The sequence below is a fragment of the Ischnura elegans genome, chromosome 10 (genome assembly GCF_921293095.1).
Source record: "Ischnura elegans chromosome 10, ioIscEleg1.1, whole genome shotgun sequence".
Lineage (NCBI taxonomy): Eukaryota > Metazoa > Arthropoda > Insecta > Odonata > Coenagrionidae > Ischnura > Ischnura elegans.
The window spans coordinates 97,418,710-97,435,829 of NC_060255.1; the positions used below are offsets into that span (position 1 = coordinate 97,418,710).

General features: G+C 38.4%; 1 protein-coding gene across 1 annotated transcript in view; it reads right to left on the reverse strand.

Annotated features, from left to right (window-relative positions):
• The window catches only part of LOC124166923, a 40,855-nt gene extending 24,415 nt beyond the window's left edge, over window positions 1-16,440 (reverse strand). Inside the window, exons 1-5 of the mRNA XM_046544637.1 lie at window positions 16,162-16,440; window positions 12,102-12,178; window positions 9,636-9,748; window positions 4,981-5,149; window positions 3,883-3,968 (exon numbers count right to left, since the gene is read on the reverse strand). Coding sequence (XP_046400593.1) covers window positions 3,883-3,968; window positions 4,981-5,149; window positions 9,636-9,748; window positions 12,102-12,133 — 400 coding nt within the window. The 5' untranslated portion in view covers window positions 12,134-12,178; window positions 16,162-16,440. The remainder of the gene's footprint in view (window positions 1-3,882; window positions 3,969-4,980; window positions 5,150-9,635; window positions 9,749-12,101; window positions 12,179-16,161) is intronic.
• Between the last annotated feature and the right edge of the window lie 680 nt (window positions 16,441-17,120).

A 17,120-nucleotide genomic window follows, 5' to 3' on the forward strand; every position in this document is an offset into this window, starting at 1 on the left:
TACAGTTTAGCTCCCCAGTTATGGATACACCATTAGTGACTCGCTGAGATTTACATAGTTTGATATTGGTAAAAAGAAGGGGGACCATCAAGCAGAAGAAATCGTTAGTACCGGAGTTTTTACACTAAAAACTTTTTTGGGAGGAGATGAGAAATTAAAAACTTAGCTTGCGGCCCTCATTCAAAAATTGTTTTTCATCAATACTTTCGAAAGTGGGATGCGTGCACCAGAGTGAATAGTAGATTTCTGAAGTTGAATCCTATTTGGTTAAAACAGCCAATAACACTTCCTGACGCTGTGTTAAAATATCTCCCATGTTCGTCTCCTTCAGGTGAATGCTAATGTTTACGGATAAATGATAATATGTACTGCACGCATTTACAACTGCGCGTGTATTTCTTACCTTGTTGCCTTAGTTCGTGAATTGTAATTATTTCGTAATTTATCGTTGTTTTAGGTTAAACTGAAAGCACTCCTCGTGGAAGACCGTCACAGCATTTCGACACTGCAGGTGGAAGGTCTAAACCTAGAAAAGTGGTAAAACTGCGATGTTCTACTTTACTGGAGGAATCAAGTGTAGCAACTTCCATGGAATTCGCGAAAAACACACCAGACAAGTTTCTATAATTGCCACAAACTATGACCTTTTCCATAGACTTCGGCTTACGTCAGATCCTTTCATTCTTGTTTTGCGTGGATTCCCCGTAAAGTAAAAAAAATACCAGAGGAGATGAAAAATATTCTGTTGAATAGCGAAAATATTTTAGAATATGAGGAGTTTTTATCCTCTGGCTCAGAATAGAATTTCATGTGGCACACCTTTGTTTTGAGAAATTTTCAATACAAATATTTGTGAATGGTTTTCATTTTTTGTATTTCTCTTCAATGACCAAAATTTCAGATTTAAAAGACTCAATAGCAATTTTCAATCATCACATATCTTATGAGAAGTTACTGGATAGCCTAAACATAGTTGAATATGGAAGAATTTCTGTTTTTCCCTTGATATTCCCATATCAAAATTTCGACTTGCCCCTGGTAACTACGGTTCCCGCATGACTTTCCCCTATTTTTAAATTTTACTGCCCTCGTAAACAATGTTCTGGACTAAATCATCCTAAATAAGTTTCATTGTGTTTATGCAATAACAGATTCGAAAAAGTTTTACTCATTTAGCAATACTTAAGACTACAGCGATTTTTGGCCAGCTTTTTTCGATTTCAGCCCACTGTGGGGCCCCACCTCCATAAAAATTTTAAGATTAATGGTTCAAAATGGTGAGTTTTACGACTTTCTGAGGGATATTTGATTAATTGTAACACTTCTATTCGTAATTAGATTAATTCTATAAGTAATCCTAATCCAACTACGTAAAATGGATTAAATATAAATATGTATTTGTCTGAGCTCTGGGGGGGTTTTATCCCCCAAAACCTTCCCCTTGCTGCGCCATTGAATACAATTGCCTACTTTTTCATTCATTGAGCTCCAACCATCATGAACTGGAATTCTATCGACGACTTTATCAACATGGACTCATTTTGCAGCAGTGAGAATCAACATTTTGTTTAAAACATGATTCTTTAGATGCTGTTTTCTTCAGTGAAAGCACTTTTCTGATCAGAAGTTCGTTTTTCTTTTTGAAAATTCAGGAGTGAAATAGCCATTTGCTTTAAGCAAGGCAGCCTTGCAGTAGTTTTAACATCGGATATGTCATTCCCTTTTCTCAAACATTTTTAACTCTTCTTGATGACGTGGAATTCAAGCCTGGGATTGAGAGAGTTCCACAAGAGGAGTGAAATGCCACCCTGCATTACGTCTTGGAGTTGGTCGTTAGGCGGGTGATCCCAGCTACGAAGCCTGAAGGACCTCTCGCCATGTGAGTTTTGCGGACTAGTCGAAGATTGTTGATGAAGTTAATGCCTAATAATTTTTTCCAAAATGCGTATGTCTCACACATACAAGATTAGCTGCGACTACTAATACTAAATTAATGAGTTAACATTCACAATCTGTTATTATTTATGGTAACCTATTTAAAGTTGAATTACCTACAATCGTAGGATTTGATAATAGGGTGGTTTCCTATTATTTTTTTGTTGCCTAAATCAAAGGATATTACTCCTGAAGTACCAATTTCACGCTCTTAGATTTTCAAATGACAATATCTATTTTTCGCGATCAAACGAAAAGTGAAAATTTTCAAACCTGCGATAACGCGACGGCTAAGTATGAATGCCGGGAAAACGCCGTGTGACGTCATTCTGGTTCCCGCTGTCAGCGTGTGAGGTGACCTTGGGGCGAGGCTTTGAGCACTGATACGACGCAGGCTGCTAGCAGGTAGCGCTTGGCTTAAATAAGGATTATTAATACCCTATCAAACGAAGGAAACTTTCTGAACTTAGGTAATTTTAATGGGTGATTATTAAGACATGTTCCCCTGAGCTCTGTGCCTCACGCATGCATTGGTAATCTCAGATGATGTAAATCTCCTATCTACTCGTGTAGAAACTAGGTCCCTGAGACGTCATGTAGAGTGGAATCGCATGGGTGCCAATCTGGCCTTTTTCAAATGAGGTTAAAATTGACCATTGCCATTCATCTAAACTGGGATTTCTAAAACCAAGTAATTTGTATATTATGAGTACACTAATGGTGGGTACGGAATTGCAATCAATGCATTTTGTTTTCCTTGTAAAGGAAACTACCCTATTAGCAATGATAAGTTTTTGTAATTAGTCATGAAAATGACATGGAATTTTTGACTGGTGCTCGTTGAAAAGTATGGAGGGGCAAAATATTGATGTTCCAGTTGAATAATAAAATATTGGAGCCATTTTCCTCCCATTTACAGGTGGCCTCATCAACATTACTATGACGACTTATCCACCTTCTCAATTCACAAACGAAGAACTTTTTCAAATGTTTTGAATCTATTTTTAATAATAATTTTTAAAATTCAATTAGGTTTTTCTCATTACTTAATCCTTTATTCAGCAATGCATCATTGCCGCTGATGCCTACCCATGTTCCGAAAAAATATTTTCCTCATTTCAGTGTTGCCTACAACCTGGTAACTGATCTACTCCCCGGAAAATATGTATTTTTAGATCTGGAATGCATCTGGTCCAGAGCATTCTGGATTATCGATCTTCCACTGAATATTCAAAAGCTACAATCAATATTGGGTGTGGTTTTACTTGGCATAATGGCAGGTGCCTTTAGTTGTAACAATAAGTTAACTGTCAAATATAATAAAAATATTATAGGGTTTGCTAAAAAAATTTAAGTAAAAGTATATTTTTTTAACTGATGGTAATCGCTCAATTGAGCTCAGTGGCGGATACAGATGGGGCACGTGCCCCAAAAATTGCAGAATCACAATTATAACTTTAATATTTCATAAGATTGCATTGTCTTGTATATGCGTGTAATAAATTTAACTAAAATTTTCTTAAACTCTTCATTTGTCTTGATTATTTTTTATTAGGATAAAAGTAAAGGTAAGTCAAGATATCTTTTACACCCCCCTCCCCCTTAAGATTTTTCTGTATCCACTACTGATTGAGCTTCTGGATTATCAGAGCAGAGAGCAGAATTTAGAACTGACTCCATTGTTTGCTCCGGTTGTTTTGACCTTTTTGAAATCATCCTATTAAGTTGATTATACTGTCACTGTCGAACAGAATTTCTCTATAGATATCATTACAAGGATAATGGTTTGAGTAACCCAATCACAAATTGACGGAAGTGGCTGACTTTCCACGTAATCCTTATTTGCTTAGTTCTTCAAATGGATGAATATGAAGGCTAGCTACGCAATGAGACCAACATGGAGTGGCAATGCAATCATAAAAGGCACACATCTGGTAAGAGCCTTACTTCGCCGTTTCATGGCCAGTCTAGTTGATTTTGGCTTTCCTTTTGCCTTCTTCTGATTGTTAGTTTTGAATTTATTCTTCATGGACCTGAAAATGAAAGGAGAAATCAGTAATTATTTCTGTTCCAGAAGAAATTATGCAGCTCTCCCAGCTTTTTCCTTTAAATTTGTGCTAAACGCAACTGACATTAGGATAAAAAATATTTAATCATCAAAATCTATGTTAAAAATGATTATGCTCTTCCACCATGAATGATTTCTCTTCTCCCACATAAATTTCAAATTATGGTCGTTGAACCTTACAGCCTGCACAGTGTGGAATTAAGTCCATACCATGCCTGGTGACCCATATTACCCCTCATTATTCTCTATCCGTAAATGACTCTTAACAGACATAGATGAAGTTTAGAGTTTTAAAATTCAAGGAATCAAGCGAGATGGAGTGGAACTGGTTCATAATGAAAGATGATTTGCAATTTTCCACAAAAATAAATTTAATCCGACCTGAGTTTCGATGTTACTACATCATTTTCAAGGTACAAATGGTGGTAAGTGCAGTTAATTTATGCATATTTAGGAGGCGGGAGTGGGAGAACTGAGGGGAGAGAGAGGAGAAATCGGATGGAAAATCCTCAACGAGGTGGCTGCACTGGGTAGAAGTGGAAAGGGTACACCATTCACTGATGGCCCTCAGAAACAACACCCGAAGATAAGAAGACTGCCACGTGTATTTAAATGCTTTCGTTTCTATGTCCAAAGTTTGTTAACCCTGGAAAAAACCCTTTAATTTCCACCCTTTTTACCTCTCTCATAATCAAGAACTGGAGGAACCGAAAGCCAAAGAATGGAACCAGACCATGCATCATTATGATCACATGCTGCATTAACATTTCAGATAATGTATGAAGGAGTATCTCTTAAGAAAGTGGTGGGGCGATTAGAAAAAATGCTAATGTTAGAATCATGCAAGCTACAAAGATAAATAATCATGAATAGTGCATAGATCAAAGTGAAGTAACAGAGCCTAACTTTGACAAAATTATGGGTATCTCATCATAATTAATTATTCCATGAAATATAAAAAGGAAAGTTTCTCTCACCTCGGTAACTTCTGTATTTCATACTGTAGAATTTGCTCATGCAGTAAAATTCTACATAATGCTGTGAAATAAGGTCCCATGCTTCGAAGACAGTCCACTAAGATAGTCTTAATTTTTTCTATAACATCAACTAGTTTTTCATATTTCCCTATGATGAAATCTTGTTTAACTGCAAGAAAAAAAGGTATGCCTTTAATTGGAACACACACATCTTTAATTATATTTTCATGGTTGCCAGGAATGAACCCAAAGAATCCTTAATGGTATAGTGAACTGTAATGTAAGGTATGCAGTAAATAATTGCATGAAGATATTCATCTTCTTTTATCAACATATAACATACACCTGTTAGGTAGTTAACTCTTGGTGCACTGCAAAGTGACGTTGCTAATTATGGAGGCCAAAAGAGGTAGTCTAAAGTAGCCTCTAGAGCGGGGAAAAATTCATTTTAATAGCATTTTGATACAAAACTCGAATTACTCAAGTAAGTTGTACTTTCAGCACAAAATACTATCATAATTTCAAAATAAGTATGTACACTCTGGAAATACAATCTCCCTTTGCTCCATGAAATTAAAATTTTTCAAAGCCACAAATTAATATATATGTTCTAAAATTAAGCTCCTTTCAGTAACTGATTTGTGGAAGTTGATTTATGCCATTATACTTTGCCATTTTGTTATTATAACTCAGTATTTTAAGTAAAGGGTCAAGGAGGTTAAGATGGTGAAAGGTGTCCCAGATATTTTGAAAAAGAAAAAAATATACAATTATAGTGCATCCAAAATTATATGTTTTCCCAAAGTTTCAGGTCTCAAAAATGGAAAATTACCCCCAAAAAAATTAAACACGATATTTAGTTTTTTAACCATATCTCCATATATCCATATAGTTTTTATTTATGTAAAACCGTTTTCTTGATTTTAAAGTTGTAACACCTAATTTTGAGTGGTTTGTTTTGGTTGTTGGTGTGACGAAATAAAAGCAATAATAAGCAGCAGAGGTGGAGTGAGGTAATTGTTGGGATTGTTGACGGCGCGGGAAGGAGATGAAATGAGGGGAGTCGGATTGTGATAGTTTTGGCGGACGGGTGTTCCCTCGCTCCCGAGTATGTATTATTTAAAGTGAAATAAAATGTTTGAAAGTAACGTGAAAACGAAGTGAAATTAATTGAAACGTTACATTTTGGCGCCGCAACGTGTAACGGCACGACTTCTCGTGAGGATCGAGACCACGGAACGCCTGAGGAACGAGTCGCGTCGTAGAGAGCGGGAATTCAAGATGGCGGGAGTGAAAAAATTTTACCAACTGAAAAAGGTGGATTTACAAAGTTTGTTGAGGGATCGGGGATCGACGACCCAAGGGGCGAAATTTGAGCTGCAGGAGCGTTTAAAGCCACTTTTGATAAAAGAAGGGGTAGACATAGAGACACATGAGTTTGAGATGGAGACGCAGGACCAAGGATACAGTGACCTACGGGTGCTACTAAGACAGATGCTAGAAGACCAGGAGAGGCGAGATAGTCAGTTAAAGGCAGAACTGGAGAGGCAGGATAGCAAACAAGAAGAAAGGGACAAAAAGTTGGAGGAGACAATGAAGAGCATCAACGAAGGGTTAGCGGCGTTTCAGCGAGAATGTGAGGGGAGAAAGGAAAAACAAGCGGAGGAAGTGCCCGGGAAGATGGCGGACGAGATAGGACAAGAATCCACCACAAAGGCAGCTGGGCTAGATGAGGAAGCAGTCCAATGCATCGTGCGTGAGAAAGACACGAGACCCAGCGTCACAATGGCATCCGCGGTACAGTTGAAGGTCCCGACGTTCGATGGGAGGCATACATCAGGACCCCGTGAGGAGAGTGCGTGGAGGACGTCGGGAGGCGCGTTCCAGCACAACCAGCAGCACGGATGGGACTCGAGGAAGTCGCAGCAGCAGGAGTGGCAGGCGTCGAGCCAGCAGAGAGAGGGACGACGAGACATAGACTTTCTCGGCGATGGATACTTTCACCGGCCGGGCGAGAGATCAGCTGATCAGCGGCCTGCACTAAACAATGTAGCGGAGGCGCGCCAACCGGAGCGACAGCACCTTGTCAATTCCATGATGGCGGAAGGAAGCAGTCACATAACCGAGCTTGGATCGGCGGGAGAAGGTGACTCTGAGAGGATCGCGAGAATATTTAGGATACGTGAAGGTAACGTAAGAAGGGACGAAGGTCGGGTGGAGAGAAGAAGGAGGAAGGAGAAAAGGAGGAGAGTAAAATTTAAAATGGGGCAATTAGATAGGTGGCGAGAGTGGTTACACCCTGGAGAGACGGTGGAAGGGTGATGTGACAGGAGAAAAGTGAGGGTAAATACATGTGTAATAATTTGATATGGGTGATTGCAGGAGTGTTTGTTGATTGTTTATTAAGTGCATGGTTGGTATTTATATGCTTGGAATGAATGATGACAGTGATGAATGAATGAGTAAAGTGAACGGAGAAGGGGAGTGATAAGTAAGAGAAGTGTGACAGATGGAATAATGAAATGCCGGTATGTGAAGTGGAGTGAACTGTGTTTGTGTGATGGAAAGGGGGAAGTTCAAAACTGAAGGCGTTGGGGCCGCGCCTGTAACCCATAATACTTTGTTTTTGAAGGCTTTGAAAAAGAAAATTGCATGTCATTCCATTTTCTTTTCCAATGGGGCAAATGTAACACCTAATTTTGAGTGGTTTGTTTTGGTTGTTGGTGTGACGAAATAAAAGCAATAATAAGCAGCAGAGGTGGAGTGAGGTAATTGTTGGGATTGTTGACGGCGCGGGAAGGAGATGAAATGAGGGGAGTCGGATTGTGATAGTTTTGGCGGACGGGTGTTCCCTCGCTCCCGAGTATGTATTATTTAAAGTGAAATAAAATGTTTGAAAGTAACGTGAAAACGAAGTGAAATTAATTGAAACGTTACAAAGTGAATATACTATTACGTTCCACCATATTGATTTTTTTCATAATTTTTTTGGCCAAAAACTAAACTTCTACATAAGTTTAAAATTTTCAAAATTAAATTAAATTTTTTTGGAAACAATAGACTAACCAAAAAAATACATATACGTTGTTACCCCTACCTTGAAGTATATTCCTAATTTTTTTCAGATTCTTAAAATTGGTGGAAAGCGGTCAAAAACACGAATAACTGCTTTCGGCGCAAGGCCCAAAATACTTGTGGCATCCCATGATTCGCACATTTTCAGTGACTCACAAGGATGGCTAAGTACATTTGGCAATATTAAGTTTGCTTTAGCTTTCTCTCTCTCGGCACTACCCCTCCCCAGCAGCAAAGCCCTCCGAGAGTGTCCGGGCTCTCACGAAAGCTCACCCACAAACATAAGTGAACAGATTATAGTAGTCTCTTGAGCTGATATATTGGGGGGTAGTCAGTTGCACAGCAAGGGGTAAAAATCCCTCCAGAACTCAAGAGAAATTTTTAAGTTTAATCCATTTCACTTAATTGGATTGATATTACTTATATAACAGTGTAAATATTAATAAGATATCCCTAAGAAGGCCATAAAACTCACCATTTTGAACCATTTATCTGAAAACTTTTCTAAGGGAGGGCCCCCGGACCTCCCGCTTATCCTGGTAGCCATTCCACACCCACAGACACCCCAGTGTTTTGCGCCTGAAACCAAGCCTTTATTCCAAGCTGTGCTCTTGAAGGTAGTCGCCCCCCCCCCCCCTCATTGGTACCTGTAAAAGTGCCTGATGTGGAATGTTTCTTGCACCCCAAGCTTTATTTGTCTTTTTATAAGTTAACTCACTCAATGACTTGGAAATAATTTGCAGTAGCAAGTAAATCGGAAATACATAATACAGCAGTTTGTTGCCTTGGGGGAGGAGGGGTAAAATAACAATTGAAAATGGTCATGCAGTTTATTCTTAAGCCCTAAATGTAACTAAGCACTATTCTTGACATGATTGTATGAGTTTTTGTAATACATATTTCTAACCCTGCCACGTGTACGGCGGTGAAATATACAAGAATTGCCATGAGAAAAAATTCCCGAGGCTCATAGCACTAGGTGTTAGGCCCTCGTGGTCCATATTCTGAATTTGAACAAATTTTCCCATTAACACGTAGTGCCATGAGCCTCGGTACAATTGGTATGGGAATTAATGAACCTGGGTAGCGTAGTGGTCTGTGCATTGGCCCGGAAAGCCAAAGGTTTTTGGTTCGATTCCCGGTCCAGAGGAATTTTTTTTTCTCATGGCAATCCTTGTACATGATTGTACGAGTTTAACCAGAGTTGTAAATAGGGTATATATACGGTCGGTTATACGGTTGAGTCAGTCCCATAGTTCTTATGGTCAATCCTTTTCTCCACCCAGCGTTCCCGGTTCAACTCAGATAGGTGGCGGACCCATGTGCCAGCTACTGTCGGTCGAGTCGGTCCCATACAGTTTTAATGGTTAGTTCTTCCCCCTACCCCAACACTCGTGGACCCACATGGGCCCTCCAGGTACCTGAGTCGGTCCCATAGTTTTTTTGGTCGGTCCTTTCCTTTCCCCGGCACTGGTGGCTCACAGACCGACTCAGGTAGCTAGCGGGCCCGTGCGCCACCCTATGGTATACAGACTATATATGAAATGCTAAAAGTAATGAATTTAAGTATGAAGACTTACTATCCACCAGCCAACTTGGAGTAAGTACTGTCTCATCAAAGTTTACTTCAGAAATTCCACATGGTGGGGCCATGTTGATCTGGGAGTAGCTTCTGATCAATTCATTGATTATCCTATAAAGAGGAGAAATCGTTATGAAAAACAAAATCATGCATGATTTTCTTTAAAATCTCAATTACTTTCGCAGCATGCACTCCAGAGATCAAATGTGCCATGAGCAAATAGTTTTTATAGACCACACTATGAGCTTAATTGGTTTTCATGTTTTGTATTGAATCACTTTTTCATTTGTCATTTTATCTGGGTCAAATCTTGCAACTCATTGTCAATTTTATCTCATTTTCCAATGAAATCAAGCTGAAGTTTTCAGGATAACTCAGAACAAGTTGACAATAAAATATTCTAACACTTTTATTATACATGGAACTGTACCTCAATTTTTGTTCAGAATTAAAAATTAAAAATGGAGATTAGTTAAAAAAAATGGCTAACAAAATCCAATGACACTGCAATCATTAAAAAGAGGTAGCCTGTATGTCACATTTAAATTTCTGCTTCAATTGTCAAAAGACTAAATTATCGCATTAATACAGAACTACAATGTACAGTTGTTCACTCTAGTTCCGAAAATAAGAAATTGATCAACTGCACCATTATATCTAAATCTAAAAAGAAGAAAATAATAATGCAATAAAAGAATGTTTTTTTATTAAAAAACAATTTTTTTCTCATGAATTAAAAAGAATAAAATAAATTTTCATAAGCCTGACAGAGACTCTAAATAAACTGCTTTACATACAACACAAACATTTGGTGCATGTTCCCCTACAACTACATTTTAATTGATGTTGTGAATAAATTGAGTGTTTTAATGGAAAATGCACCCAATGATGAATGTAAAGCAATTTATGTAGAGACTCTCTCAGGCTCATAGAAAATTTTCTTTATAATGAATCTCATTTTTTTAGTTTGCAAGTGTTTTTATAATTTATCATCGTAATATTATTACTACTGACATTCATTCTTTGTGGAGTAAATTCAATTTTATTTTCTTCTACAGCTATTGTTAGAAGTAAATCAGGTGTTTTAATAAGCAAGGACTACCATTGGGCTGTATATTGTAGTATAGCTGAGTATGGCAACTAGCAAACCATGTGTTGCTACCCAGTGCGACTGTGTTTGTCCTTCAAAAAAATTTCCACATATTGTAAGTAGAAATTTCAACACAATTTTCCATGATAATTCATCCTTTCCTTTGACGCCTCACCAATTCCACTTTTCAAGTAATTACTCTACTATTTAGATGCACTGTTCTCTTGCATATCACCTTGTGTCGATTGTATGGTTAAAACATTTTGAAAGAATTATTTCTGTAAACTTCTCATCCCCTTTCTTCACCAACTTGCATTATTCAATCTATACATAATACTGTATCTAGGTAAAATACAAAAAAAGCCCAATAAGAGACTCATAAAATAACATGACCATCAACTACCTACATATTTTATCATCAAGGATGGCTTTTAAAATATTACTGTGATTGCATTTCAAAAAAACTATACTTTAACATATATTGAATGCAAAGTTACTACCTCCATTATTTTGAAAATGACAAAGTATTTCTATCAATTTAAGCCTGATATATAAGCTGTTTTACATCCTGAGAGGGAATGTTAGGCAAGGTGGTATCCAAAATGTGTCCTCTCAAGCAATTGAATTCCACCAGCATATTTAATAGTTTTCAGTAATCTTATGCTCCCATTAATGAGATAATAGTTTCAAATGCATAATGCTCTAGTACACTTAATCATTATTTAACAAAAAATCTTTGAAAAATACTGGAACTGGCTGATCCCTGCTCAAGTGTTGCTTGGAGAGCAATTCAGGCACAGCTCTATGTCCGTCAGATAATGCATTAAGCTGTGGCCTCATTGATGCATTTCTTTAAGAACAGGCTATTCCCATCACCAAGTGTCTTTCCACCCTTCATTCTCGACCAATTGGTACCCATGATCCAAGCAGTCAGTTGCAACGTAAACCCAAATGAAGAACGTCTTTATTTTCCTGCACCCTGATATTTTATAGGCTTCCCTTCAAAGTTTCCATGATATTTTTAATCCAATAAATAATTTAGCAAATAAAAGCTCATCTCCTATCAATGTATACACTAAAAAATGGTTAGGACACATATTCCACAAAGAAGTAAGGTTACCCTCCCTAAGCATGTATATGAAACAAAATTCACTGACTCTTGATCTACTTTGCGGTATTCCATTACAAGTTTTCCTGGATTTCACACAATTACTTACACCACTTATTTTTTACAGAGCGCAACCCGGGTTTCAATGAATTATCATCATCTTCAAGTGCAAATCATAATTGAATTAATCATAAATGAAATCCAGGAAAACTCAAGTATATGAACATTGATCAGTACTTAACGTGGAGATTAATTCATTAACTTACCTCAAACATAGTGTTTTTTCTTTCTTATCCATTTTGAATGTAGATTCTGGATTGAATGTGAAGAAGTGTTTAGGATCCTGAAAGAAAAGATGTCCGTATTTCTCACCGATTAATAATTAGTGGTGTAATTTGATCCACTACAGGATGCTAAAGCATAATGAGTTAGGCAATTATTTGTAGTTCACTTCAGGCATAGGATTGAGATTTTTTTGAGGGACTGGGTACTTCCTGTCTTTCCAAATGACAGTTGGTTGGATATCTACGAAAATTCCTCGAAATTTTCTTATTTGCTGCAAATCTTGCTTCAAAATCCTTCAATTAGTTACTAGTGAAGAAGTGGAGACTGGGGCACTGCTATGACCATGGGGCAATTTTAATTTTACAATTTTTATTAATTTGGCAGATTTTTCAACTTTTAACTATTTAATGAGAATTTACCAAATTCTTGGTATGCATAATCTTCATAAACCCCCAGTCATTTACTGACAATGAGTAGAAAAGGAGTTTTACTGCAACACAAAAGTTTTTCAATTGCATAATTATTAAATATTTTTAAATGGCTACGTATGAACTAATTAATATTAGTACACAAGAAGTCATTCTACAAAGAAATTTTATTTCCTGGAAACCTATTCGAAAAAAGGGTAACATCTTCAGAAGTGGCCCAGCTATGGGGGGGGGGGGGGGAACATGCCCTGCTCAAACCAATTATTTTTGGCAGTAAAATATTAACCCATAAAAAAGATTTATGCTCCACCATTAAGTTTTAGCAAAATAGCTCCCCGATGATCCTTAAATTATGTAATTTTAAGTACTGTAGATTCCGTTTAATGGGTCCACCGGTTACTTGGGGCAGCCGCTTAATTGGGGCAGGTCTTGAAGAACAGAACCCAATAGAGGAATATCCCAGAGTATTCTCCGCTTATTTGGTACAGCATGCCGCTTTATTGGGCCATGAGTCGGCGACATAGACTCTATATTAGTGACGAAATTAAAATTTTTTGTTTTCAGAGTACTATTTCTTTTAAAAATTTTCCTCCTTTGATTTACTCATATTATTTACAAATGTTCCTATTCTAGCCCTTTTTTGAAAGCTCGTGTTGTTATACTATCCACAAGAGAATAGGACTTAAAGACATTTATTTGTCGTCGCCCGAGGCTGTGAAAAATATTTTTAACTAAATTGAAATAATTCTTAAAAATGATAAAAATTCAACTAAACTCGCTGATTTATTAACCCTTAGGCTGCGGGAACGTTTTTAAACGTTCTGCATGGTGAGTGCGGGAAAAACGTTTTTCTACGTTTGACCAGATTTTCTTCACACGGGCAGCCTTTCCTTAAGATTTTATTGCCATCCTTTCCGTGGTTGCTTGAACTCGGCCCAACCTAGTGGCAGAGAGCACAAAGGCGTCTTTCGAGGACTGGGCACCCTCACCACGGGGAGCGCAACCCAGATTATCCCTTCTCCGAGAGAGAGAGGTCTCTTTGCTCTCCGCCGCACATTCACGAAGAAAACAATTCCAATGAATCCTTGCATTTCCTAGGAATTTTTTAATCTTGTCATTGTCCATTAGCTGGGGAAACTTATTTGAAAGCATTGGTTATTCTTTCTTATACTTTTGGTGGTGGGTCTGTCGCACCTGCGTAATTACCAAGGACATTTCTTTCCTTTGAGTATTATATTCTCGTTCTGGATTTCCCACCGAATGGGTTTCCCTTCGAATATCCTGTCTTTTCCACATGCTCTATTGATCTTTGCTCAGTTTTTCCAGAGTTTCGGTGGTGTACGTTTGCTCCTAATCAAGTACCTACTGGAGTGACTACATTTTGTGAATCTCTTCATTTATTTTCACTATGGATAGTGAAAATTTGCCATCTCAGCCAAAAAGGAGAAAGGTTTCTCTCGAGGATGAAGTTCTCAATATTTTATTCGACTCTGATTGTGAGAGTGAGGACGGAAATTTTTCTGTACCTGATTGTGAGGGCAGAAAAAACCCCCAGAGAGCATGTTTCGTGTGTAATAATACCGAAAAAAGGGATCAAAAGAGAAAAGACACGTGTTTTTGGTGCAGAGACTGTCAGAAAGCTGTTTTAGAGATTAACATTCAAATATTGATTTCTAAGTGCCAAAAATACAATAATTTCTGAAAAGAATGCCTATTATAACCTTTATTATCCATTACCTCTACCTACCACATCTAAATGCTCCCCAAAGTTCAAAGGCTGAAGTATGGTTGTAATATTGAGGAATATGGTTAAAAATCAATGGATTTTATTACTGTTTGATATCAAATCGCTCATAAAAATGTCATGATGGCCAAATTTGAGGAAAAAAATTCATTTACATTCAATTTAGAAAAAGTAACGTTCAAATATTTTAATTTCAATTATGATTCTTAGAAAGGGGTCAATTGTATTCATGGTCTGTCGTCATGGGGTAGGGTGGGTAGTCCCGGATTATGAGGGTCCACTACCTGCTAGACACACGCCCGGGGTCGACGGAAAAATATCTTCCCCTTTCCCGCACACAGTGGAAGAAAAATTTTGACGCTCCCGCAGCTAAAGGGTTAATGAAAGTAATAGTTTAATAAACTTACGTTGCATTAAAAACATTCTTTCTACCATTTCAAAGTTTTTTATGCCCATATATGAGAGAGTTCGCCTAATTGGGGCAAAGTGCACAAGTCCCGATATGTCCCAATTAACCAGAATCTACCCCCCCCCCCCCCCCCCGACCCTGGGGTTGTACTCCCCCAACACTTCCTCCTGGCTACATCCCTGATCTTCAGGTTCATGATAGATCACACCCAATGCAGTCAGCAAGTGGCCATTTTTCAAAAAACATAATTAAACTGCTTAATTTTGAAACAATTTTTCACGGCACACTGTCAGTATTAATCAGAGATGGCAAAATGCCATTGGATAGTAGAGCAGTTTCATTACCATATAGCAGAGGTGCATAAAAATAAGGGAAGCCGAAGGGGGCCAGCCCCCCCAGAAATCGATAAAATAAAGAGAGAAGATAAGTTAGATAAAGTGATAAGTAAAGAATAAGAAAGAAATAGATAAAGCATTAAGCCTAGTCTGAATTAGTTTCATCAATCATGAAAGAGGGCGTGGTCATCACATACAATGATACTGTCACTAATTTTTAGGTATCCGTATGTGTTTAAGTACAAAATATCATATTGTGGCCGTATTTGAAAAGATTCAACCTGATCTTATTTTTATCATTGCCCCTTACTAATATTAAACCGTCATCTTAAGTTATTGTTAAGTACCACTACCCGGAGTACTACGGGGGTCTGACTCACCCCCTCCCCCGGAAATGAGGATCCATTTACACCACTGCCCTATACGATATTTCCGTCTGCTTAAAAAAATACAGCAAACGTAAAAAACAGCAATAATCTCATTACGTAGGAGCTATAACTTCGATTACGTACCTATTGTCAACAAATGCAACTACAATTTATTTACGCGCACACCATTACCATAAAAACTAGGAAAATACGCTTTTCCTCGCTATGGAATAACTTTTAGTTCGATAGGATGACTTGAGCGTACAAAGGATAGTTTCGTCTGGAAGGTAAGTATATCACCAAAATATAGCAGCCGTCCAAATACGGTCACGTGCTCTCCGAAGACCCTGGTACTAACGCCACTATTCTGGCCTGGAATATCTGAAATGGCAATTACATCAACCTATCCACTCCACAATCCTAAGCATTGAATAACTTACGATTGCAGAGATCGGGGCCAGCACACCATTGCTTAGCCGTAGTGCCGGCTCGTAGGCACCACCACGACGACCCCAAGATGAATTGTGTGTTGCATATATTACTACCATGCTGACAATGTGATATGATAAAGTCAACCCATCTCAACCGTGCGAATGATGCTCAAATAATCCTAGACCTAGCCACAAACTCTAATGACACTCACCTCTGCCCTCAAGATATCACAAACCACAGCTCCGTCAACTGTCACTTAACAAATTGCTGAAGCTTTCTCTGAAAATATACGATAATATTAGATGGAAATATGATAATAGTGTACCTTTTCTGTCGTTTTCCTCTAAGATAGCCGAAGAATCCAGTCGTCGTGAGTACTGCTTTGAAATCCGTCTTCCTTATACAATCGCCCGAGTCTTCTCGTGTCTGACGTTGGGTGCGGTAGGTCCCGCTGGTGTCGCTGTTTTTGGCCGTTGGTGTGACGACGTGAGAAATGGTTGTGGCTTCAGAGGTGAGGCTTGAACTGCAACAATGTTCCATTCTGTCGAGAGGGGGGAGGGGGGCAGAAACTGTATCCTATAGCAGCCAGCGCATGGGATGTTCTTCTTAGGAACATGACTCCAGGCATGGTGTCAGATGTCTCGGAAGAAGTCTTGGCATTTCGTGGAGGACTGCATACATAGTATCGTATTGACTCCTCCCCTCTGCGCCGCAGCGTGTCTAGAAGCATGGTTCCTTTCTTCATGTGTGAGGAAGCGGGTGATAATCAGTTACTATTTCAATGCATGATTTTTAATGAAACTGAAATGCCCTTTGGTTTAAGCGTGTTTATAATTTTTTGTAGTGGTGGATTTGCGTTCTCATTCCGATTAATTGATAGTTTGACTCATTGCTTATGTCGTGCGGGCGTCTATTTATTACTTGAGGTGGTATAACGGTTTTTCCCCCTTCCCCTTGGTGAGATATCGCGACATTTGGTTGACCCCCTCCCTCTATTCCAGTGGCGCCGACTCCATGGGGCCTAAGAGGGCCTGAACCCCCTCAAAAAGTCGTAATGGGTGTGAGGAAAATGTGTCAGGCTTGTCGATTTTCCCCGGAGTGTCCAGATATTGATATTCGAGTTATCAGGGTTCTATTGTTGATCATATGACTCTTATAAAATGCTTAAAAAACTTAAAACTCACTACTTATAAAAATTCCCGGGGCAAGATCCCCGGTATGGGCCCCCCCAATATTTTTTGTAAGTCGGCATCCCTGCTCTATTCTGACGTGAAATTGTTCGGA